Here is a 26,116-nt window from a genome sequence, read left to right on the forward strand (position 1 = left end):
ACAGTTTAATGCCCCTCTCCAGCTATATCTACAGTATAAACTCCCTCTTCCTGGTGTACCCACAGTATAATGTATCCCTCCAGTTTCTTCCACAGTTAAATATCCCCATCCAATTTCCCCCATAGTATAAAGCCCCCCTCCAGTTTCCCACACAGTTTAATGTCTCCCTCCAGCTACCTCCAGAGTTTAATGTACCCCTCCAGCTCGCCCCAAAGTTTAATGTCCCCCTCCAGCTATCTCCACAGTTTAATTTCCCCCTCCAGCTATCTCCACAGTTTAATGTCCCCCTCCAAGTGCCCTCACAGTTAAAAGTCCCTCTGCAGTTGACCCCACAATATTATGCCCTTCACCTGGTGCCAAGTACACATAAAAAAAAGCTAATATTCACCTTGCCCCATTTCTCTGCTGTTCTCCTTGGTTTCTGAGGTTTCAGGGAGCTGCAGGTCTGATGTAAGTGATGTCATCACATCTCGCCTACTGTTCACATTACAGAGACAGGGGATGAATGGTGAAGCAGGGAATGGACAGCTTCCTACATCACCAGTTTATTCATCTCATCGCGTTCAGCGGAACCCTTCTGGTTTGTTATGCTTCACCTCAGTAACAGACTCCTTTTAATAAATCATCATATCAGCAGCAGCTTGGATTTTGTGATAGACAGCTCCAAATCTGAGGATGGGACTCCCAGGTGAGAAAGGAGATAGATTGGTAGCAGCAGCCATAGGTTGTTTGCATGGAAATAAAGACCTTGAAGATTTCAGTGGCAACTGCAGAGTATACAGAATCATGTCCACCAGTTCCGGGTATGAACTGCTTCTATGCAGCCTCCTAGGCAAAATCCAAGAGATATTTTATTATTGATATGTATAGCGCGCATGCGCTGTTTTACATGGAGGATGCTGGATACTCCGTTTATATGGTGGATACAATTCTGGTCTTCTGAAGGTGAGATTCATTATCTATTCACTAAATGGGATCAATTACATTTTGTAACTATTGTTTCATACTTGTAAGACATGATCTTTATCTGATACCACTAGGCTGCCTGATTATTGATATAGAGATTCCCCTTATGAATAGACCTGTCCATATAAGAACTTACTGTACATTATCTCAATCTCAGGAACAAAGCGCAGTGTTTTATTGCTCATAGGATGATTGTAAATTCTAAGTATTAGACAAAAATCTAACATGTATTGCGAAAAAACGGTGCAGACGTTTTATAATTTCTTAATACATAATACTGGATGGAAATATACAAAATTAACCTACAGATATTACATCCATCAGTGAGAAATCACTTAAAGGGAGTCTATCAGTAGAAAATAACCTTTTAAAGTAATGGCACATTCTACTCCAACCTTCCATTCTCCTCTTCTCCCTGCCAATTCTGTAAAAATTGCACGTATCACATTGAAACCAATAGGGAAAAAAGCATCCCATACATTTCAATGGGGAGCACACGTATGCCAGCTCCCATTGCAATTAATGGGATCTGCTTTGTACGCGCTGATTCTGAATGTGTTTTAACGTTCAGAATCAGTCAGCGTATACTCCGTGTGAATGCACCCGAGAGTGAAAATTTCCCAGATTATTAGACTATTTGGATTACTGGAAAATAGACCCCCTTATGTTGTGTTCTGTTAACTCTATGGAAAGCGACAAGGCTGGATTAAGGTTGATGGAGGCCCCTGATGATGGAGGTGGTGCATCCTATTGCATTCCTTGGACCTTGATCCCACCTGAATACCTATAGCAGCTACATATAGGATTGGTGGACATACATGTGCACGTCTTTGTCTGATTAAGTCTATGGGTTTTTCAGAGAAAATAAAATAAGCCAGTGATAGACTTAAAAAGAGAGCATAAAATGCATACTTGGCCACTATCTCACCTCTTCTTGGCTAGAAAACATTGGTCTTGCCTATTGATAATATACAATATGGAATTAATAGCAATCCTCCTAGTCATTAGCGGATTGTTTCTTGGTGTAGTTCTGAATGGCTGTCTGGAAATGCTCAGTGGTATTGAGTTCTGGTCTAAAGAGAATAACGTAGCATTTTGGAGTAAAGTATCCGATAAGAATTCCCATCACACTGACTAATACAGCAGCAACATTGACCGCCGCTATGTACTTCCCCTGATAGATGATATAGGTGGTGAGGAATGCAATCCAGGAGAAGAAGTAGACCAATAAGCTGAATGAGATACATTTTGCCTCATTGTAATTGTCTGGTAAATCTTTGCCCATGTAGCAGAAGGCAAAACACAACATGCTCAGGAGCCCAATGTAAGCGATCTGAGCCACAAAGCCCACAGAGGCCGTCTCCGAGCACTTTAGTATGATCTGCTCAGGGAACGTGGTGTAATCTTCTATGGGTGAGGGCCATTTTACCACCATCCAGATGACACAGATCAGGACCTGACCAGCAGAGCTGACCACAATAAAGATATCTGAGCCATTCCTTTTCACCCACATGTCATACACTTTGGGCATATGGGTGGCCATTTTGAAAATACAGACAATCTGGAATGCATGGACAACGATACAAGAAAAGCAAATAGTGAAGCTGATAGAGAAGATGGGTTGTCTCACCATACATGTGACCGGCCCCGGCCTATCAAAATAACAATACAGAGTGCAACAGGAACACCCAAGAGACCATAACATTAGCAAACACATCTTCCCTCCGGCTGACTTCACTACTGGGGTATTAAGATTCAGAATGAATATGATGGTGATCGCTGCAATTAATATTAACAACAAGGTGACTACTGAAAGAAGGACAATTGACAATGGATCAGTCCATGGAAGATATTCTAAGGTCCTGTTGTAGCAGATCTCACTCTTCATGGGCGACCACTGCTTGGATCCACATGGCTGGCAGGTGTAGAGATCTGTAAATGCCAAAGTACGTACATCATGTTGATGGTATAAATATACTGATGATATCCATAGGCAAAAGGTAAATATATGTTACTAACACAGATACAGATATGACAGAACCAATTTAATGGAGTTGTGCGGTGTTGTCCAGTATTGACATCACCAACCCCCCCTCCCTGTCCCTACTGCTATCATTCTGACAGTGCCAGAGTTCCCTGCCATTCTCTATTTTTTGGTCCCTTTATGCATACAGTAAATGACTACTCCAATCCCTGATCACAACGGTAATCCACATTGTGTTGAAATGGAACCACAAAGCGGGCACCAGTGGGGACCCAATAAGCATCAGCAAAGTGGCAGGAAAAAAGTCTATCTTGTCTTTTAACCATTCTGAACTTTTAAAAAAATATTTTTTCCCACTGGACAACCCCTTTAATGAGAAGCCAAAAATCTTCAAGCACAGGACTTTGCTGCACACTGTTTCTCACACTGGGTCCAAAGTTATTTCAAAAGTAGTCATAAGCTCTATATAACTATAGCTCACCGCTTTGGTTGACAAAGGTCATTTTTGGGCAAGGGATACAGTCAAAGCAGCAGGAATGAGATCCCGTCTGCACTCGTCGCTCTCCATTTGCACATTCTTTTGAACAAATTGATTCGGGAACCTGCAGGCAAACACAAAAGAGCAATCTTATATCTTGCAGTGAGTTTTTATTGCTTGGGGAATTTATGAATCCCACATCTCCTAAACCAGACAGGTAGTAGGGTTTCACAGAGGCAATACTATTCACTGAAACCACCAAATTGTAAACCTCAAGTGAAAAGTGGACATGCTACTATTGTTACTGACTACACTCAAGATCTCAAGTAAGGACCCACTGTTTTTTCGACCAACGCCTTCATTCTTGCAACCCAGTGGAGAATATAATGTAACCATGCTGAGCTGAAGACCTCCTACTACTTCAGTTATAGGAGTTGTGTTCTATGTATAGGGTCATGGGTGATTTAGGGAACTTTAAGAGTAATTTTTAAGGTTTTCATGCAATTGGCCACCACTAACAGCGCAGAGCAGGCTTCCAGTTAGTACCCTTTTGGTGACAGTGCATACAGATTGACTTACAGAATTATCCTTGGTGTGCCATTTCAGCCCTTCATTCAACTGGAGCTTTTCTGCAACTTTACTGTATGAACCAATGACATTGAAAGATGGAATATCTCCATTCCAGGTCCACATCACTATGTCATAACCAGTAGCTGGGTCCCCGTTACTGTCAAAATTGATGGTTTGGTTGTAGAGAGTGAAATTTACCTTCTTTACGTATTCCAAGAGCTGGTAAATGAAACAGATAGAATGTTATATTTACTGTACATGTAAGGAGTGCCTGGAAATTCAAGGGGCTCTGTACTAATATCTTTACAACAAGCTACTGTGACTCAAAGTGGCATTGAACTTGGTGAAGCACCTTTTTCCAGCCATAACACTACCTTTGTATAAGACCTGTGTTAGGTTTTGCAGTGCAGCAACACCACTATTACTCCAATAGCCAATCTGTATATTGACAAAAATGGCAATATCTCGGCAACGGAAGTACTAATTGACATGGGGGCAACACTGTTTGATTCAGGAGACCCTAGCCTATTTGTCTGTAGGGTTCAGTTGATATCCTGGGTTCTAGCGACAGACTCCCTTTAGGGTGAAGGTGAAATTTTGCTGGATCTATTAAGTATCAGGGGTCAATATTACATCAACCACATATTGGTGCCATATCTTAGCAATATGCCACCAATACCTATTAGTATGGAAACCTTTTGGCGTAAAAAAGTGGTCTTCTGACATGGCTGCATTAGTAAATATTAGTAAAAGAGATATTCCTTTCTCAAAAAGTATATGCCATCCCTTTATGACCAATGGAAGTCCAAACTCTCAGACCCCCCCAACTTGAGAATGAAAATGTTTCAGCATTCACTTAGTTCTGCGTTCCCTTGCGTGCCCTGGCCAAATGATCTGCAAGGAATGACAGCACAGATCCATTGAAGTAAGTGGGGCTGGCTGCAGTTCCCTGCACAACAGGGTGGCTGGGAACATTATCGAGCAGGAAAATTCTGTGGCGCATATACCATCAGTTTATATGATGGGAATACCCCTTTAAATTCCCTATGAAATACTGAAAAGTCTTTTCTCAAAACATCGAATTTACTGTTCCTTTACTATTCCTTCTACTAAAGAATAAGTAAGGGGGAGTTCATACGGAGGAAAGTGGAGCGCAATCTGGCACGTATACACGTACCGGCAGATTACGCGCTCAAAATGCTCCCATTCATTTCAATGGGAGTTAGGAGCGTATACGCCGCATTATTTTGCGGCCGTGATTTTGCATACGTGCCAGATTGCGTTCCACTTTCCTTCCTGTGAACTCCCTCTAAGGGTAAATTCACAAAGGGTTTTTTAGTCCGGAACCTGAGGCGGAAGGCTGCGACTGGATGTCAGTGCAGTGCACTCCGCTCCGGATTAGGCCTAAATTTTCCGGGAACCGGAACAAACGGCTCCCAGAAAAAAAGAACTGATCGTCTCCGATTGATTTCAATAAGGGCTGTCTTTTTGGTCAGGATTTTGAGGTGGATACGGCCTCAAAATCCTGACCAAAATACCCCGTGTGAATTTACCCTAATTTGACAACTGGGTGTTACCAGTTACCTTGTCAACTAATTGAGTTCCAGTGTCAGTTTCTGCCTCAGGATCAGACTGATCTAGACTGATTATTTATTTTGCTTTCTTATCTAGCGCCATCATATTCCGCAGCGCTTTACAGATATTGTCAGTCACTGTCCCATATAGGGCTCACAATCTACATTCCCTATCAGTATGACTTTGGAGTATGGGAAGAAACCGGACTACCCGGAGGAAACCCACACAAACACAGGGAGAACATACAAAGTCCTTACAAAACAAGTTGTGACACTTCACCTTATCTTCAGTTATAGACACTTACCTGCCAAGGATAAATGGTCTCATTTCTACATCGCTCAGATTTACAATCCAGTAATTCATGCAAGCCATGAGCTATAGCGTAGACTGCAGAATACACATTAAAAGCGGCTGACATAGCAAACTGGCTGGGGAGCGACATGTTCTGCAGACTGAATGAATGACACTCCTCACACTTTTGATTGCAGCCGTAATAACTAGAAAACGTTGCTTTCAGTGATCTTACATAGTCAGTCTCAAAATCTACAAGCTTGGGGAAATAGATCTGAGCCACTGATACCCCGAGAATTGAGCCAATACTCTTGATGTTTGGCAGCCCAGCAATCTGTGAGTCCATGGACCAGCTCTCACTACCAATCCAGACAAAATCTGTCACATTGGCATTAACCACTTCTTCAAAAAATATCCTAGCGTTGAAATAGGCAGAGAAAACCACAGTCAACCGAACACGGGCCTGCACTATGTTAACAATCATCTTCTTGACATCAGTCCTGTCTGTGCTGTATGGAATTAACCCTTGGTAAGCTACACAGATGCCATTGTTTGTTGCCAAGGTGTATAAATCTTGTAAGCCCTGCCTGCCATAGTCGTCGTCACTGCCCACAATGGCTATCCATGTCCACTGAAATCTCTGCAGCAAGTTCAAGATGACTTCTACTTGTAGTTTGTCGCTGGGGATAGTGCGAAGGAAAGATGGGTATATCTGCTTGTGGCTCAGCAACTCATTGGAGGCCGAGTAACTTATCTGCAAAATACACAGTGCAATGTGCATGGTTATCCTATTAAAGCTTATATCTATAGATAGTATATACAATACAATGTATCTATAAAAAGATTTCAGTCACTTTGTACATATATTACACCACACACAACATACACATTACGCAATTTTCCTATACTCCAGAGCTGTAATCAATATTCTGAAGGTGGATTCACTGTGTACATATATTACACTACTTATACTTTAAAGCTGCCCTCACGAACTACCAGTAGTCATTTTGTACATTACATCACTTCTTCTGTCCTGATCTTGAACTGTAATGTAATCCAGAACTGCACTTGATATATTGCTGGATGATACACTGTGAATATAAATCACATTATGTTTTCTGTACTGATCTTATAATTATACTTTTTATTTACTTTACTTTTAATATACTTTTTATTTACTTTACTTGTATTATACTTCAGAGCTGCACTCACGATTCTGCTGGTGGAATTACTGTGTGCATTCATTACATTACTTTTCCTGTACTGATCTGTATTATACTTCAGAGCTGCACTCACTATTATTCTGGAGTCACTGCTTTCATACATCTCAGAAGCCACCAGAAATTGGCATAGAGAAAAGTCCTACACAGAGAACTTTTTTCTCCGCCAGTTTCAGTATAAAAACAGTGGACAGGTGACGGACACCCGGTGAACCCAATTATAGTCTATGGAGTCTGCCAATGTGCACAGATAACTTCTATTTTAGCGGCCCAGCTCGCTGTCATTTTGAATGATGGAGAGCCGTGTGCAAATGTGAACCTAGCCTTAGTAATCCTGCACTGATCTTGAGCCACGTCCTGTATCATACTCTAGAGCTGCACTCACAATTCTGCTGTTGTAGTCATTGTGTACAAATATTACATATCTTGTACTGAGTTACAGTCTGAGTGTCCAACTCTAATCATGCAGTAACACAAGTACCCCCAACTACCCTTTACATGGTCAGATATTCTCATTCAGGGTGTAGCTCTAGAACTCTCTTACCTGTGGTACAAGAAATTTTCCTAATATACTTGCGGTAACAAAAGCAAAACTACTGCTAGCAGGTCCAACTAATGCAATGACTTTCATGTCATAGTCAGTTAGGTTGTTTTTTATCTTTATATAGGGTGCTGCACACTGGGAGAGGACCTTCAGCGTCCCATATATGTTGGCAGAATCTGAGCAGGTGTCATACAGCTTATACCCCAGTGTGATGTTGGGGAGAAGAAAGCTGGAATTATTGATTTCTTCAATGGCGAATCTCATTCCTTGGAGCAAATGATAACCGTGGGAATTGAATGAGGTTCTGTAAGAGCAGAAAGACAATAACTGGTTAAAAGTATATTCCATGATGCTCTAAAGGTTGTCAGCTTTGGTTTATACCACATCACTATGTCAAACACCCATTCATTTCAATGGGAGTCAGATGCTGATTTTTCCTCTAACACCATGCTCGATCTTCAGGCAAATTCTGCCTGATAACTCTCATTGAAGTTAATGGGAGGCAGAAAATACCACGTGGCGGGTGTGGAATTTGGACGAGCGAAAAAAATCAGCTTGAAATTCCTTAAGCTGAATTGCAGCTAGGAAAATTTCCGCCATGTGAACAATCCCTTATGGGTGATAGAACTGCAAAAGAGTAGTAGCCCTCTCTGCTAAAATCAATACGGCTATAAAAAAGTACCAGTCTCCTGTCCAGTTTCTCAGGCAAAAGACGGAAACCTGAAAGCAGAGACCGGGCGCAGTTGTGAACCAGCCCACACAGCTGAAGGTTTGTTACAATTGTATCCTGTGTAAACTCTCCTCTATAAACTTAAAGGGGCTCTATCAATGGAAAAAGTCATTTTTGACTAAACATATACTTGTATAGCTTTTAGGTAGGCTAAAAAAAGCGCTCCAGGAAAATCCATGATGGCAATGCATTGTGGTTTTTCCCAAAGTGCTTTTCACAGAAAGTCCGCAGAGGTTTTCTTTGTGTCTGATTGCTAGGTAGGGGGTCCAACTGCTGGGGCCCCCAGAGATCAGAAGAATGGGGGCCTGCAACTTCCACTAACTCTGTGCGGTCACTGCTCAATTCACTTCTACGGGGATGCTGAAGACCAGAATCCCAGAAGTTCCATAGAAGTGAATGGAACACAGACCACATATGGGCACCACCACTCCAACGTGGGTCCTGTTGATTAGGGATAAGTCTTTACAGTGGAACAATCCCTTTAAAGACCTGGAAAACTCATTCAGCATATAACGCTAGGTTCACACTAGCGTTCAAGTGTCCATGTTTAGCTTCCACATGGGGACCTGAAAGACAGAAACCGTGTCCACTTAAAAAGCAGTTACATGTGGAAACAGATCTCCTTTCCGAATAGTTTGCTACAATGTATCAGTGCAGAAAAAGTGCATCAGTCTGGAGTCCAGTCCCTTGTCTAGGCTGGATACAGCTATAAAAAGTAGAGAAGTAGGGTTTCTGTGAAATAAACAAATGTTTGTGAGCAGAGACCTTGAAAAAATCTTGAAGTAATTGAAATACAAAGTATATTAGAAAGTTGGAGGACATGTCATTATATAACAAACTGCCCCCTCCTCATCTTACCTATCACAATTGTCGATCAGAGGTTTGGAGGATATTGACACACCTGCTTTATGATAAGTGAATAATCCCCCTATGATGTAGTCTCCTGGAACATTAAATTCAGTCTTATAGTTGGTTTCCTTACAGCCCAGTGTAAACTGAAGAGAAAGAAGAATTATGAAGACACAGTCCGATCTTGAAGATATAATAAGCATAATGTTCTTAGGACTGAGACTAAAGACGGAACCAGCACCAGACAAAGCAAGAAAGTCCTAGTCTGGTGAATAACATAGCCGTCTACTGATAGTTATTTGCTTTTGAGGGATGAAGGCGGGCTGTGTCACTACATGTGACGGATACCCTCCGACAGAATTAGCATACAGGCTGATTTGTATATGCGCAGACTGGGCCTTCAGCTGGAGTATCAGCCAGGGATTATGGCAGGGGAAATTGTAAGTGTAGAGCTCATCGTATCCAAATCAGAGCACACTATATGATTGCTGAAGCTCCAAAGGGATCAACATCTTAGGAGTCAAAATATTTGCCAGCAGATGAGAGAAACATGTATTCAAATGGAGATAGCTGACCCACGATTCTTAAAGGGGTTGTTCATTCTGAGGCACGTTCCTACGTGACTGGTTAGTCTCAGAGGGGTGAGTGCCGATTTCACTTCACAGGCTAATAAGATCATGTTCATTCATCACAAGGCCTGCTTGCAATGCAGTCCCATTAAAGTGATTGGGGCTGAGCCAATCTATGCAATGTAGAGACTGCAGTACTCAACTAATCAGCTGATTTCTAGGGGTCCTGGGAGTCAATCTACCTAAGGACAGGTCATCAATATGTAATTCCTGGAAAACCACATAAAGAGGACCTTTCATGTCCTCGGGCACATGCGGTTCTATATTCCGCTAGAAAGCTGACAGTGCAGTGAATTCAGTGCACTGTCAGCTTTCCTGTTAGGGGCTGGAGATGTCAATGGGGTTAGTTTCGGCTCCGATCTCTGCCCAAAGTCAGAAGGCTGTTCCTCACAGTCTAGTGAGTCCTGACAGTACTCTAACGTAGCCCTGTACTGTCAGACGGGGGCATTCCTTAACCCCCAGCGATGATGCTGAGCTGTGAAGAACACCCCCCCCCCCAGTACAAGTCTATGAACGAGTACTGTCAGGAACAACCTTCTGACAGTGGGCAGAGACTGGAGCCGAAACTAACAACACTGATATTTCCATCCCCAGGGCACACAACGGGAAAATCACCAGCGCACAGTCAGCTTTCTCGTGGTATATAAAACCGTATGTATCTGAGGACATGAAAGGTCCTCTTTAAGGTGTTGTGGAAATGCAGCATTTTTAATTGCTGATTTTGCTGCGATTTTTTGAGCTAAAATCAGGAGTGGAATTAACAGAAGAGTAATGTCTAAGATCTTCCTTTATATTTTCCATTCCTTTTCAAGCCACAGCTGATTTTGGCTCAAAATTTCTGTTAAAAGTACTGGGGGAAAAACTGCGATGTGTTGCCACTGCAGCTTTTCCCACATTACTTTTTAGGTTTGGTCAAGTACATAGGGCCTTAGGAATCGTTCACATCTGCGTTAGGTCATCCGTTCGGGGAGTCCGCATGAGGACCGACGAACGGAATACTGAACGCATTTGCAAGCGTTGTGTAGTGAAAGCAAACGGACCCCATAAACTATAATGGGGTCCATGTGCTTGCCGCCAGATCTCCGCAGGGAACTGCGGACAGGAAAGTAGTTCACAACCTACTTTCCTGTCTGCATGATTCGTGTGGGCAGTGCGTGGTAAGCACACAGACCCCATTATAGTGTGGGCTCCGTGTGCTTTCACTGCACATCGCTTGCAAATGCATTCGGTATTCCGTTCGGGGAGTCCGCATGGGAACCAAGTACAGATGTGAACCTAGCATTAGCCTTAAGGTTTTTATGGCCTATTATTGGGATAGGGCATAAACACCTGATCAGTGCAGACTAACAACCAGATCCCCTGCACCTACCAGCTGCATGGAGCCATTTCCAGAACCCATCCTATACACAAAACAGTGCTGGAAGCAGAATGCTCCATCCCCTGTATAACATGTGGGTGCTGTCACTACGGCTCAACTCCCACTGACTTCATGGGAGCTTCATTTATTTCAAAATATGCAAATGAGCAATGAGGGCAGGTCTGTTGCTCCAAACAGCTGCCTCATACTGCTCTAACACACCGGCAGGGATCCTCAGTGCTCCAGATTGCTACCCTGGCACAGACTTATTCCCTTTAACCCTGAACAACCCCTTTAATGCAGATTAAATATGGAATGTATGCACTACACACATGCCACGGATTACATCCCATCCACGGCCACATGATCAGTGCTTCACACCCAAATTTAGTGGCAGATCGGCCCATATGTGAATTCGCTCTCCATAAAGAGAATTGCATCCAAATCATTTTTAACTTAAAAAGATTAACAAGAAAACCTATGGCATCCTAAGGCATTATCAATTATTGTCCTCGAACTTTTTGTCTTATACCTAATACCTGCCTTAAAGACAAGACAATACACACTACACCATGCCATGCGGTACAAATACATCCCTTGTGACGTCAGCCACAAAATTGATAATTTCCCCCCTCCCCCAAGACTTGTGAACAGCACTCTGGCACCCTATCATGTCTCTGCCACTCATCAGTGACCGGGTGCATACAGTCGCACATGCGCACTACAGTCCCCACACATCTGCGGCTTACATTCCCATGACTAGGCGGAGCCTACAGACGTCAGAGTGTGCGGGCCGAACAGCAACTATCCCTGGGACTTTGCGTCTACACCACGTCAGGTTTCCAATAGAAGGCATTCACCCTGGGAAATTTATGTTTGTCCCATACACAAGTGCCGTGCTGCGCTATTCAAACCTGTTCTTGTGGCGCCCCCGGTCACGGTGAATCTCCGCTATGAAGCAGCGGCCTGTCAATTCCCGCCCGGGCCCTTCTTACAAGATCCGACCGGGGAAGAGCGGATCCGTCAAGAGCAGAAATGCGTTGGCTGAACGCTGTAAACTGGCAGCGGAGTCCGAACCGCGCAAGTCTTGGCCCAGCACTGACAGTGAGGAGAGCCGGGAGCATGGAGCCTTACTGGTGGAGGAGGGGGTGTGTGTGACCGTGCTGCAGCCGGGAGAGGTCAGTGATGCCTGTACCGAGATGTAGCAGAGCTGACCTGGTGGCTGACCTCTGGTCTCCTCTGTGCACCTCTATGGCCTTATGGTTACAGAGAAGTGTAAGAGCTGAGCTTGTTAGACAGCTCCTCTAAAGACACCCGCTGTGACACTGGAGGTGACTACTGGGGGTCTCCATATGGTGGCCAGGTTAGGGATTGGCATGCCCTGATGGTTGACGGTATGTTAGGCTGCTGCTGCTGCCTTACCTCTTATACTATTGTCCGATAAGTCAGAACATGGATAGAAATCAGGTAGAGGGACATTGTGGCCGGGACTCTCCCACCTGATCTCTAAGGTATAGCCATTGGCCACTCCAGGTATATGGGGTATGAGCCGCAGGCGGTCAGCAGAGACTTGTCTGTACACCGAGAACTAGATAAGAGTTGGCCATGGTAGATATTAAAGGGATTTTTCAACGCCTTTTTTTGATGACCTACCCTCAGCATGGATCATCAGAGAGGTGGTCCGACACCGGGGACCCCTCAGATCAGCTGTATGAAAGATCTATGGTGATCATAAGAGTGCTAGGGCCCTTCATTATTTACATTGCATAGACTCTGTTATAGCGGCCATGTGATGTAGTCAGTCTGGAGACAGAAAAAAGTTACCGGATTCAAAATAAAACAATTAATTCAATTATTAATATGGGTATAATGAATGTGGTCCATGTCTGGTGCATATTTACTTTCATAAGAATGGAGTTACTGGCTTTTTAATGAGTGAAAGGATCTTTCTTACTTCTGACTGACTGTGACTATCAGCGATGTGTGAAGGTATCGGGGCAGGAATCCACAGCCCCAACCTATAGAAGTGAATGAGAATGTAATTACATCCGATGGCCACAGATGGTGTGCGATGTAAACTGAGGACCGGTTGCAACACTCGTACAATTTCTATGGCTCCTTCTACTGATCAGGGTGCCAAGTGTAGGACCCCCAATGATCTTTTAGATGACTTACCCTATTGAAAGATGAAAAGAGTTGTAAATGGTGAAACGTCCTTTTTAAATTATTTGTGGAATTGTCCCTGTACTTCCTAATCTTTGAAGACTGAATCAGACTGTATAGGGACATGCCCCCTTGTACAAAGGGAAATGTAATGCCCAGTTGTAAATATATGCATATATTTCTAGTAGGAGTAAGGTTATATTCACACAACTGTGCTGAAACCCAAACACCTCAAAGGGTGAATTGGATTCAATCTGTGAAAAAATACAGCATGCTTTATTTTGTCACAGATCACGGGAGTCATATGGCTAATGAACTCTGTCATCTGAATAAGCTCTAGGGGGGCGTTAACACTACCGTCAGTGTCCGTCAGCTAGTGTCCGCTGCTAATGTCTGTTCAAAATCTTGTGCGGACATTAGCAGCGGACACTAGCTGTGTCCGAGACATTTTGCATTCATTTAAATGGACATCGGGTGCGTTCTTTTACTGCCCGTGGGTGTCCTTAACTGTCCGTTCCCAAAGATGTCCGACTTTTCAAGCGGACAGCAAAATCCTACATGTTGGGTTTTGCTGTCCGCTTGAAAAGTCAGACATCTTTGGGAACGGACAGTAAAAGAATGCACCCGATGTCCATTAAAATGAATGCAAAATGTCACAGATACAGCTAGTGTCCACTGCTAATGTCCGCACAAGATTTTGAACGGACATTAGCAGCGGATGCCCCCTAACAGAAGAACACAAGACAGTTATAGGAGACGATGTGTCATAATTGTTTAATGGGGATGGATTTATTACACGTTAATCAAGCTTTACATAAATCTGGGGAAACAGTAAAGCATTTGCCCAAAAAAGATATTTTTGGCATATCCTGTGGATATCCCTTTCATTATTGCACTTTTTTTTTTTGCAGAAATTGGCTTTTATAGGTAAATGTGTCATGACCTGCTTGTATGGCAGCGTGAAAGTGCTGGGCCTAGTGATCAATGCAAGTGAAATCCCTTATGACCTCTTCTCACCAAAAACTCATGCACCCCTGGCAATTGAAGGACTGAAACAGAAGAAGAAGTGTAAAACGCGCAAGGAGATCCGAATGGAGGCCCGGATGCTGCTGCGTGGATACTTGTCCTTAGGTAATTGCATCTCTGGGGTCAGTGACATTTTAATATTGCTACTGGACCTGTAAAACTGGGAAATAGGCAGATCATGGGAACCTCACAGTAGGGATATAACCTTTCCAAAGTTTACAAAGATACCAAGCTTCTGTCACGTGTGGTCTTAAAGAGGACCTTTCATGTTCTCATGCATATGCGGTTTTATATACTACTAAAAAGCGAACAGTGAATTCAGCGCACTGTCGGCTTACCCAGTATGTGCCCCAGTGGTGGAGAGATCAGTGCCGTTAGTTTCGGCACTGATATCTCCCCACTTTAAAAAGGTTGTTCCTCACATCTCAGCGTCATTGCTGGGCGGTAATGAACACTCCCTCTGACAGTAAAGAGCTATTTTATAGTACACTCGAGGGTTGGGAGGGCATTCATTACAGCCCAGCAATGACACTGAGCTATGAGGAACACCCTTCTGATAGTGGAGCGATATCAGTGACTTTAGTTTCAGCACCAATATCTACACCACAGGGGCACATACCGGGAAAGCAGACGGTATACTGAATTCTGTGCACTGTTGGCTTTCTAACGGTATATAAAACCGCATGTTCATGATGAGATGAAAGGTCCTCTTTAATCTTGGAGGTTCAGGTACTGACGCTATAAAGCCGCCATTGTAATATACACCTCCTTTTATTCCAGATTGCAGACGGGCTGTAATGAAAAACTTCAAACCCTCCTGCTCCATCCTGCTGCTCGAACGTTTGGAGGACACAGCAGTTAACTACATTTTAAGTCACCCTGACTATTCCAGCATCTTTGGCACAAATTCGGTATGAAAGCTTTTTTTATCAAATAAGAATGCTACACTTTGTTGTTCTTCTGTGAGGCCCCATGCACATAACCGTATTTTTATCCATAATTGCAAATTATGAAGCATTTCCTATATTTGTCCAGATTTGCGGCACAGACCAGTGTAGGGATTCCTACAGGACCTGCGATTGCGGAAATGTTTATGTGCTGAAGTCAGAGGTGGTCCTATCAATGACTGACAGCTATCTCTGTATGGATAGTCATAGAGGGGAAGTTGTCAGTCACTGATAGATCCGCCTCCTTCACCTCTCAACATAGAGCAGAGATTTCAACGGGTAAATGGCATGTTATAGCGAATCTTTCCCTACAAAACTATGTATCAGTCTGCTCCTTCTACTCTATAACATGCTGCCTGCAGAGTAAACTGCTTTTCTGTTTGATTATTTTGCTTTCATCTTTATGTTGATCCTGTAGGAGATCAGAAAAAACAAAAATGTTTTATTGTTTTTCAGAAGAGGAAGTCGTCTGGGGCGAGCGATCCGGTCCTACATTCTATAGGAATCAATAGTTGTGACCCAGAATATGCAGTGACTATGTCAGAGGAGGCAGCGTCAGCAGCCCAACAATTAGTTAGCGCCTGCCTTGGTATGTATTATGGCATCTCACATCTGAACTCCCTGTTATATATTAATCTCCCTACGCCTGGTTTTGTTGCAAAGTTTGCAACTTTTTACTATTTTATCCTGCACTCACCACTTTTCCAAAAATGCAGGCAAGGCTTTGTGATGGGGACAGGACCTTACATGGCCCGACAAATGTATTGTAAAAATGTATGGCAGAGCATCTTGATAAACACCTTAGCTTGTGCATGAGGAAGCTCATCGGCCATAGGGCATCATGATTTCTGATATTCTTGTAATATACAGTTGGCACATTATATCACATATCATAGCTGCAGAGTATTATAATATCCAGGTCAGTGCAGCAGCTATATGGGCTGCTACTTTCTTTCTATATATCTGACTGTCACCAAAATTATTTTTGATGCATTGATGGCTCCAGCCCAAACATTGGTTTTGAAGCTGTGGCTCTCTAACAGCTGCAGAACCACATCCTTCAGTGAGACGTGCTGAAACTTGTAGTTCCTCTACAGCAGGAGAGCCACAGCTTACCTTGGATTACAGATTCAGGCCACTCACTGTTTATTTGTGGTTTCTTTTTTGTTTGCAGAGGAGGACAATGGCTGCCCCATTATTCTGGTTTGTGGTCCTAAAAATGTTGGAAAATCAACGTTCAACAGATATCTCATCAACCAGCTGCTACAGCAGTGAGTAGATGTGTACATAACCTTCATTATGGTGTTGTCTGTGGCACAAAGAGGTTGTTTCCATTTGATATTCAGTAGGCCAATGATTTATGGTTCGTAATGACAAGTTTACTATTGTGATAGCTGCCGCTCTGTCCATCCTCTTCACATTGCAGCTCAGGGCGCTTTGGTGGACTGCACAAGCACATGAGGTACCGGTTACCATGATTTACACTGAGATACAATGCCAGATGAGCCATAGAAAGGGAGTCACTTGTTGCTTGATCACTTTTTTCTTAAATTACCTAACAAGAAAGAGGATTGGAGTCTGATCAGTCTGGGTCCAACCAATGAACCCCAGTAATCTCAAGAATAGGGTTCTGTTCCTTTCTAGATGAATGTAGTAATGGGTCACCTATGTCTGTTGCACTCTTTTCACCTCTATGGGACTGCTGGAGATAGCACATGTGGACAACCAAAACCCCTCTTGTCTGTGCTGTCCAATTGCTGCACAATTTTTAGGCCATCACCTTAGATTAACACAAAAGTCATTGTGATTTCTATAAATGGAGCAGCAGCTATCATCAGATCCTAAGACTTGTAGTGGGTGGAGTAGAAAGGTCCTCTTTAATGCTTTCAGTAGTCTATCTACACACTTACTCAGCCATTCAACATCTAGCCTTACATTTCTGTCGGTCTTATAAGTCCTCTTGACTTTTAATTTCTTGCAGCATCCCATGTGTTGAATACTTGGATTGTGACCTGGGGCAGACCGAATTCACTCCACCCGGCTGTATCTCATTGTTAAGCATTACAAAACCTGTACTAGGTAAGTGTTTTATGTATATATACCTACTGTATGAACAAAAGTATGTTGACACTTGATTATCACACACGTATGAACTTTTTGGATGTCCTATTCTAAAGCAGTGGGTGTTAACATGAAGCCCACTGGGGGCTGCAACAACATCTACTTTTCTGAGAATGTTTTGTACAAAAAATTTGAATAGGATCCACATCATTTAACCTCTTCCGGAACACCCATAGATTATATACGTCCGGGTAGTCCCTCTCTTGTTCTGCAAAGATGTACCGGTACGTCCTTGCAGTTTTCAGCAGCTGCACAAAATCCTGGAACTGGCTGTAACAGCTGGAGCTCCCCTAGAGAAGGCAGAGAAGGTTTATTGCCTGCCTGATAGCTGTGTATACAGCACTCAATAAATTCTGTATACACAGCTATGGACACAGTCATGATGTGGCTACTCTCTGACCTGGCGGTCACGTGATCGTCTGGGATCATAGTCTGTTAGAGCTCCTACAGGAACCAAATCACCTCTATAGTAATATGCAGGAGGCTGTATTCCTCCTGCAACTGGGGCTATATGTATCAGCCCCAGTTACAGGCGAAATCATCCTCCCCTCCCACCAAAAAAAAATGAGAAGAAGTCCCCAGAGGTCTGTTATGACCTTATGGGGACACAATGTAAAAAAGAAAGAAAACAGTAGAAAAATAAAAAAAAATTTAACTAAAGTAAAATAAATGCCAATAACACACCCTTATCACAGGTTCTAACGCCATCCCCGACAACATAATAAAAAATTAAATTCACTGTAACAAAGAGCAGAAACTATTTTATAACGTTTTTTAGTAGCACTTTGTAGCAGACACGTTTTTTCCCCCTCTTAAAAATAAAAACATAAAAACAAAGGCCTATGTGTCAGCGAAAAAAAAGACACAAATTAGTTGAATAACGCAAATGATAAGTGTTACAGCCCTCAAGACTGCACTTACAAAAAACACAAAAATGTGTGTGGTTCTGAACCAAAAATTGGCCCCGTACTGAAGTGGCTAAGCCACATATATGTTTTATTGATTGTTATTAATGCTAGATTTTAGAATTTGTTATAACCCAATATCAAGGCATCTGACTCGGTGCATATTGTACCCTGTTACAGGTCGTGCCAAAGTTGCATCTTTTTTTGCATTCTTGAATTGGACAAAAAGTAATATTGGGTTCATTCTTTTCGATGCAGCTTTCGCTTACCTTCTTTAGAATATTCATTCACACAGTTGTATTAGTAATATACAGTACCTGCACAGTCGTATACCCTTCGACCTTTGCTGTTGGTTGGTATTTCCCCGTGTATGGTTGTCAAAGCAGGTTTGTCGATGCCCTCAGGGTAAAAAAAAGGATGTGTGGAGGAGTTGCAGTAACAGGGGTAGCCACACTCATCTGGACACGGACTGTCCTGTGGCCTATACATTCAGAGCAGCTTTGAGATGTTGCTCTTGGGTGACTTCATGTTGTTTCCTGTTTTTGATACTAGGGCCTCCATATACTCAGCAGCGAGACCCTCACAAAATGGTTTACTTTGGAGAGACATCATGTGAACAGGACATGGAGAGGTTCATCGAGTCGGTAAAATACATCATTACGAGTTATAGGAGAGACCAGCCGCTCATCATCAATACCATGGGATGGGTAAAAGGTCGGTTTCATCTACTGTTTTAGCCTGTGTTGCAGTACAGTGTTACACCATTTTACATTTCTGGTTTCCTTTTTTAGGATTTGGATTGCTGCTCTTAATGGACTTAATACATCTCCTTTCCCCAAGTCACATCGTCCAAATGACCACCAAAGACAAAAAACTGATGGATCCTCTAACCCCTGAATATGTCAGGAACACTGCAGGCTTTATGACAAAAACTCAGTCACAGGCACAGAGCAAAAACCGAAGCTTGGACTTCTTAGAGGATGAGGAGCAGGACTACAATGAGCAGCTTCATCCCAAACCATCTGTGGGTCATAATCTTATTGAGATTGAGAGCAACTTTGATGGAGCAGGAGATACCGATAATATGTAAGTAGTCAGTTTATCAAGACTAGGAGCACAGATTACAGGAAGACTAGGGGCACAGATTACAGGGAGACTAGGGGCACAGATTACAGGAAGACTAGGGGCACAGATTACAGGAAGACTAGGGGCACAGATTACAGGAAGACTAGGGGCACAGATTACAGGAAGACTAGGGGCACGGATTACAGGGAGACTAGGGGCACGGATTACAGGGAGACTAGGGGCACAGATTACAGGGAGACTAGGGGCACAGATTACAGGGAGACTAGGGGCACAGATTACAGGGAGACTAGGGGCACAGATTACAGGGAGACTAGGGGCACAGATTACAGGGAGACTAGGGGCACAGATTACAGGAAGACTAGGGGCACAGATTACAGGAAGACTAGGGGCACAGATTACAGGAAGACTAGGGGCACAGATTACAGGAAGACTAGGGGCACAGATTACAGGGAGACTAGGGGCACAGATTACAGGGAGACTAGGGGCACAGATTACAGGGAGACTAGGGGCACAGATTACAGGGAGACTAGGGGCACAGATTACAGGGATTTCCCACTTTAATGTTGGTGATTTGTCCTAAGCACCAGCTGACTAAAGGGGCCACAGAACAGGTACAGATAAGTGCACAGGCACTGCCATTCACGACCGCTAAACAGTGCACAGAGCCGTGTCTGTTCCAGTTCTAGTCTAGAACCGACAACACTTTGGATAATTTGTATATAGCTTCTCTATATCAAAACTGCTTTTCTGATTTTTCTTTTTGTAACTAGCCCTTGCCATAACTGGATCTTGCGGGACCTTGCAATGTTAGGGTACCTCAGTAAGTTACAGCAGTTTGATCCTGACCAGATCATACCCTTGAATGGACTGTTACCCTTCGAGGTGAGTTTTTGGATTATAGTAAAGTTCTGACTAGAGTAAAGACTCTGTTCACATTGCGTTTTATATTCACATTTGGCATAGGCACCTGGAAAAGTCCCAGCACGTATGCCAAATTTATCCATAAGGCGCTGTTCATCCAATAGCTAGAACTTTTTTCTTTTTCTTTATGCTTTTCAATGCAAAGGCATCATATGGAGTGGGGGGTAAAGTACACCACATGCGGGTTTATTTTTTTTGTTTTGTCTATTAATGACATGTGGTAGACTACTACTATCGCTAGATTCACACTAGCGTTCAGGTCTCCGTTCTCAGCTTTCCGTCTTCTGCAGGCAAAGCTGTCAGAGCGGGTCTGGTCGTGAGCGGCAGTGAGCGTTTTATGCTCTCCGCCGCGAAACCGTTTTTCTTTAAAATCAGACACAGAGTACTGCATGTTCCGACTCTGTGTCCGATTTTAATGAAAAATGGTTTCGCGGCGGAGAGCATAAAACGCTCACCGGCGCACACGGCTGGACATCTTTCAAACCCATTTAAATGAATGTGTTTGAAAGAGTCCTGCAGATTTCCGTCTCCTGCCTCTGTTTTGTGCAGGAAACGGAAACCTGCAGAACGGAGACCGGGCGCAGATGTGGACGAGCCCTATATGACATATGTTGGAGCTTTTAGTTGCTGGTATTTGTTGGGAAATATACCTCCACTGGAGGGCTCAAAACCTAAGGGTGGAGTAATTTGGGGGAAAAAGAAACAGAACAAAATGTTATCCCCAAATCTGCTACAATTCCTAATTTCATTGTACATTATGTTGCTGTATATTAATGTAAAGTTTTCAGAGGTTTTTTCTGTAGAGTTTCGGTGTCAATTATACCTTTGGGAATATCGCTGGCGTTTCCGTAGGTATAATTGACATGCTACGATTTTCAAAACCGCACTGCCTTCTAAGGCCCCAGCCTAGTAATGGCGTAAATTTACAAATTACGTGTGGTCTGCTACACCAGTATTCTAGTGCACCTGCCCTATTTGTGTAGCACATATGCTCTTTCCCATTGCAGGAGAGCAGGTATACCATGGTGGAGACTATATGGTTGCCACCTGCTACATCTACAGCTGTAGTCACAGATGCCTCCTGTGTGTTCCACTTCACAAGGTTTTACACTCTTCTCAGCTTGTTGATCTCCCAATTTTAGGGTTTTGCTGATACTGGGTTAAAGGAATTATAAAGTGCCATTGTAGTTTACATTGCGTGTATCTACTAGGAAGGAGCTGTCACAAGTTAGATGCAAAGCAGGAAAAAATATCTGGAATCCAGCAAAGAAGATTTGAGAGGGATAATAGTCTTCAGGGTAATACCGGAGGAAATGGGGAGTTGTACTGCTTTGCATGCATACAGATACACATTTGTCATCTGGGCTTTGCATGTATCAAAGTGACTACTTGATTGATATTTTAACCAATTTAGCACATGGCTTAGCTTTAGCCTTAAGAAACCTAACCTATTGATGAACGGACAAACTTATTCATCAGGCAGACAAATGGTCAAACTGAGCCACGTAGACAAGTGACACTTGATCAGATGGCATGGGGTGAATAATACAGGTTGGTTATACCGTGTTGCCTAGGTTGTGGTAGCTTAGTGTAGTCTCTATACTGATTTGCACTTTATAGTTTGGCAGCTCACACTTATATTACTTGCCTGTTTGTATTGTTAAGCTCCTGGCCCTTTCCATGTATGAATTTTAATAATTGTATACCTCACCGTTAGCTTGTATGTAGTGACCCTCAGATGTTCATATTGTGTTGTGTGTACCATTTTTATTTATTTAAAATTTTATATGTTTTAATATATTTACATATGTTCTTATATTTTATGTTGGCACTTCATGTTTGTAGGGAAAATGTTCTGAATAGTTGTGTGACCACACTGATATGGTTGTGTATATTACTGTCTAAAGATACTTCTTCTTTTTTTTTCTTTTTTTAATGTTTTTATATATATATATTTTTTAATCATATGCTAGAATACTTCTGTATTGCATTCCATTTTCTATGTTGGTGTAGAAATTATGGGCACATAACCTGTGTTATTGGGGTTGTCTTTACTGTAGTCATTCAGCCCCCATAGCATAGATAACTGCTTGTGAAAATGAGGGAGGAGGCACAGTGACCTGGGGGTGGGGACTGGTTCTGATCATGGGACCAGGAGCCAGATCCAGCTTTTAAAAGTTGCAAGAAGAATTAAGTTTATTTACACCCCCCTGGAAAACCCTTTTATAATAATGTTCTCGCCATTATAATCTTAAACTTACATTGAAGGCTTTTTTTTATTTTATTTTTTTTTCAGGTGCCTTTTAATGCAGTTGCTCTGCGTGTGATCCATGCAGACGTGGCTCCATCTCACGTCATGTATTCTGCTAATGCCAGCTGGGTTGGGCTCTGCCACATTCTGGATGACATCAGTAGTCAAGATAGTGGCCCAGTGTTATTAACCCAGACTCCAATCTGCGACTGCTTAGGATTTGGTAAGATAAATCTATTTAGATTTTGTACTTTTTTCTTCTCCTCTCTCCACAGGATAGGTTATCAGTGTGTGATCTTTTGGGGTCTGATCAGCTGGTCTAGCAGGCTCTGGGTGATGGAAGCGGTTAGTGGCCACGGCTGCTTCACCTTTCCAATTTACTTCAATGGAAGTGGCACTGCATGCACCACTTATCCACTACCAGCTTCCGAAACCCAGGGGCTGCTAGAACAGATGATCTAACTGGGTGTTGGACTCTTGTCATATTACAAAATGATGACCTATTAATAGGATAAGTCATCAGTATAAAAACTCAATTTGGGGCTGGAATACCCCTTTAAGATGATGGTGATTTGCTGCATGATGCATTCCCTGATGCTGTGGGCACCAGCATGTGCTGATGCCGCAACACCTGCATGTACTTATACATCTTCACGTCTTCACCATGGTCTCTAAGGGAGCAAGGAGTCAAACCTCTACTATCCATCAGCCATAACATTAAGGAATGTCTGTTACGAGAACAGTCCCTGTTGCACCCTATCTGTTACATAATTGGGGCCCATGGGACTAAAAACTTTCTGCTTTCTGTGCGGAATGATTGACTTTTTTTTTTTTACCTGATATTCTAATGAGCCATTTGATGCAACGAGGGCATCACCATTGCACCAAAGAGCTACCCTCATGTTTGACAGGGTCAGGCACAGCATATATCAATTATAGGGGGTAGGGGGGGGCAACACGGTGGCTCAGTGGTTAGCACAGCTGCCTTGCAGCGCTGGAGTCCTGGGTTCGAATCCTGCTATGGGCAATATCTGTAAGGAGTTTGTATGTTCTCCACAAGTTTGCATGGATTTCTACCCATACTTCGAAGACATACTGATAGGGAGAAATGTACATTGCGAGCGCTGTATGGGGCTCACAATCTACATAAATTTTTTAAAAAAAAAATAATAGTTTGGAGGGAAAGCGAAGCTCTTTGGTCCACTAAATGCCACAGTAGCGCTCTTGTTGCACCCAGTATCTCATTAGAATATAGCTCATCTGTCACATAACAATCCATATAGCTCATATGGATTGTTATGTGACAGACTCCCTTTAAGATCACCCACACATACACAAGGGGATCTTTTAAGTTCTGTTGCTGGTTGTGGCCTCTTGGCTCAGGCTGGTTGTTCCAGCACGTCCCACATATGCTCAATTGGATTCAGAACAATCTTTGAAGTATGGCAGGGTGCATTATCTACTGAAAGGTCACTACCTTAAGCGGTATATTAGATCTGTACAATGTTTAGGTAATGGATGTGCGTTTCAAAGTAACATCCACGTGAACGCTCAGACCAATTGATTCCCAGCAAAATACTGTCCAGAACATCATATTGCATCCGCTCATTTTCTTTCCTCCTATTTTGCATCCTGCTGTCTCTCTAAGATGAGCTGTAAAGAAATACCACATGAATCCTCAGACATGGCCACCTTCTTCCATTGTTCTGTGGTCTAGTTTCAAAGCTCAGTTGGCTATTATAGGCTATTTTGGCACAGGTTATCATGGGCACTCTGACTGGTCTGTGTCTACCAGGCCCATACTCTGCAACTAGCCCTGTTGTTAGTTTACTAAGTGGTTGTCCTTCCTTTAGCCACTTGATAGTAACCACTGCATAATGGGCAAGCCGCACAAGCCCTGATTTTTGGGAGATGCCTTGCCCTGGTCAACTAGACATTACAGGTTGCTCAGATCAATTGGCATGAGCCTCATGGGGTTTTTTGCCTTCCCCTGGATCAACGCTGTAAGGATTGTAGGGTTATAGGTTGGACTTGATGGACTAATGTCTTTATCCAACCTCATTAACTATGTAACTATGTAAGATCCCTTTTCTGCTTCCATCAATTTCAAGTACTGACTGTTCACTACTGTCTAATATTTCCCAGTCCTTGTAGGTGGCCTTTGTCACATCTTGATCAGTGTCATTCACGTTGACTGGTGTATGTTATATAATTTGTTCTTGACCCCATCATCCAGCTGCTGTTCCCTTTGACATTGTGTATGATGATTTGTTGTCTCTATAACCAGGTATTATTCGAGGAGTTAATATGGAGAAAAAGGTCTACCACATTCTTTCCCCCTTGCCACCAGAGACTCTACGATTGGTCAATTGTTTGCTCATAGGGAATATTTCTATACCACACAGTATCTTCAAGCATCAGGTACGAACTCCTCGAGAACCAACAGAACGGCACATCTCCTAATATTCTGTGTACTTAATCATTTTAATGTTCTTACTTTTTTGCAGCCGGGAGTGCAGGGTGATCTCCCTTATGTAACCACAGAATACGATTTCTCCATATACGGATCTGGAAAAATAAAACTGAACAAACATCTCAAAAGGCGGGAGCACATATAAGAAATATGGCATTGTTGCCAGACTTACTTTGTGGTTTGTTTGTTTGTTTGTTTTTCTAACCTTTCTTGACATGTTTTTTTTTTTTTTTTTTTTATAGTGAATACTTATATTGCCAATGAAATAAGAGTTCTATAGAATTTCTTACTTAGAACTTTGCTGTGCTGTTACTCTGTTACCCCTCCTGGAAATGTATTTGAATACATTGATATACTCTGGACATGTCTATCAGTACAGACAGTGTGGCTGCACACTGATGGTAAGGGGAATGGTAACTTTCAATTTCCAATTTTATTCATATATATTTCCAGATGGAATAACTGAGGAATGACACATTGCAGAGTCAAGATGCTTCTTTCATTGAGAATCCAGCTATTTACTAAAGCAAACGCGTTAAGGGCAGTGACCGATTTTCTTTACAGTTTGCCATCTTAAATTATTAGCGTCCAGTGAGATAAATGGCGCCAACATATCTCATGTAAATATTTTTTATTACAGTTGTGATTTTTTTTTTTTTTTTTTACACTGTTGTGTGTTGTAATTTAAGCAGGGTCTAATGGGATACTTTGTAGGATTAGCAGTGTTTATCTGGTCACACAACAGTTTTAAGTCGTCTTGTATATTATGTAAATATTTTAAGCTGCAAGGACTGAGTCTTTCCCAAGGCCGGAATTTTGTAATAAAGATTTGTTAAGAAATATAATGCAGACTTTATCTTTACTTTACCATATTTACTCCTTGGAAAACGTCCGCTAGGCCTGCACGGTGACCTGTGGCAGCGCGATATGAGATTGTACTGTTGTACTGCTATTTCAGGACTAATGTGAACACGTTGCAACACTCAGAAACTCAGACCTGCTGGATTTTAAGGTACTGTAATGATTTGCA

General features: G+C 42.6%; 2 protein-coding genes across 2 annotated transcripts; one reads left to right on the plus strand and one right to left on the minus strand.

The window, feature by feature from the left end:
* Positions 1-1,963: 1,963 nt before the first annotated feature.
* On the minus strand, positions 1,964-7,892 carry TAS1R1 (taste 1 receptor member 1). Its single transcript, XM_075279973.1, has 5 exons — positions 7,629-7,892; positions 5,878-6,618; positions 4,008-4,217; positions 3,432-3,552; positions 1,964-2,898 (listed from the first exon to the last, which is right to left on the minus strand). Exons 1-5 carry the CDS (start codon positions 7,890-7,892, stop codon positions 1,964-1,966), a joined length of 2,271 nt encoding a protein of 756 aa, XP_075136074.1.
* Positions 7,893-12,121: 4,229 nt separating this feature from the next.
* On the plus strand, positions 12,122-25,893 carry NOL9 (nucleolar protein 9). Its single transcript, XM_075279979.1, has 12 exons — positions 12,122-12,371; positions 14,268-14,487; positions 15,163-15,293; positions 15,786-15,918; positions 16,504-16,600; positions 17,311-17,408; positions 18,908-19,069; positions 19,147-19,441; positions 20,212-20,323; positions 22,659-22,836; positions 24,901-25,034; positions 25,121-25,893. The coding sequence occupies exons 1-12, from the start codon at positions 12,147-12,149 to the stop codon at positions 25,229-25,231; spliced, it is 1,896 nt and encodes a 631-aa protein (XP_075136080.1). The 5' UTR covers positions 12,122-12,146; the 3' UTR covers positions 25,232-25,893.
* The last annotated feature ends 223 nt before the right edge of the window (positions 25,894-26,116 follow it).

Source organism: Leptodactylus fuscus, chromosome 6 (assembly GCF_031893055.1).
Source record: "Leptodactylus fuscus isolate aLepFus1 chromosome 6, aLepFus1.hap2, whole genome shotgun sequence".
In the NCBI taxonomy this organism is placed as follows: Eukaryota; Metazoa; Chordata; class Amphibia; order Anura; family Leptodactylidae; genus Leptodactylus; species Leptodactylus fuscus.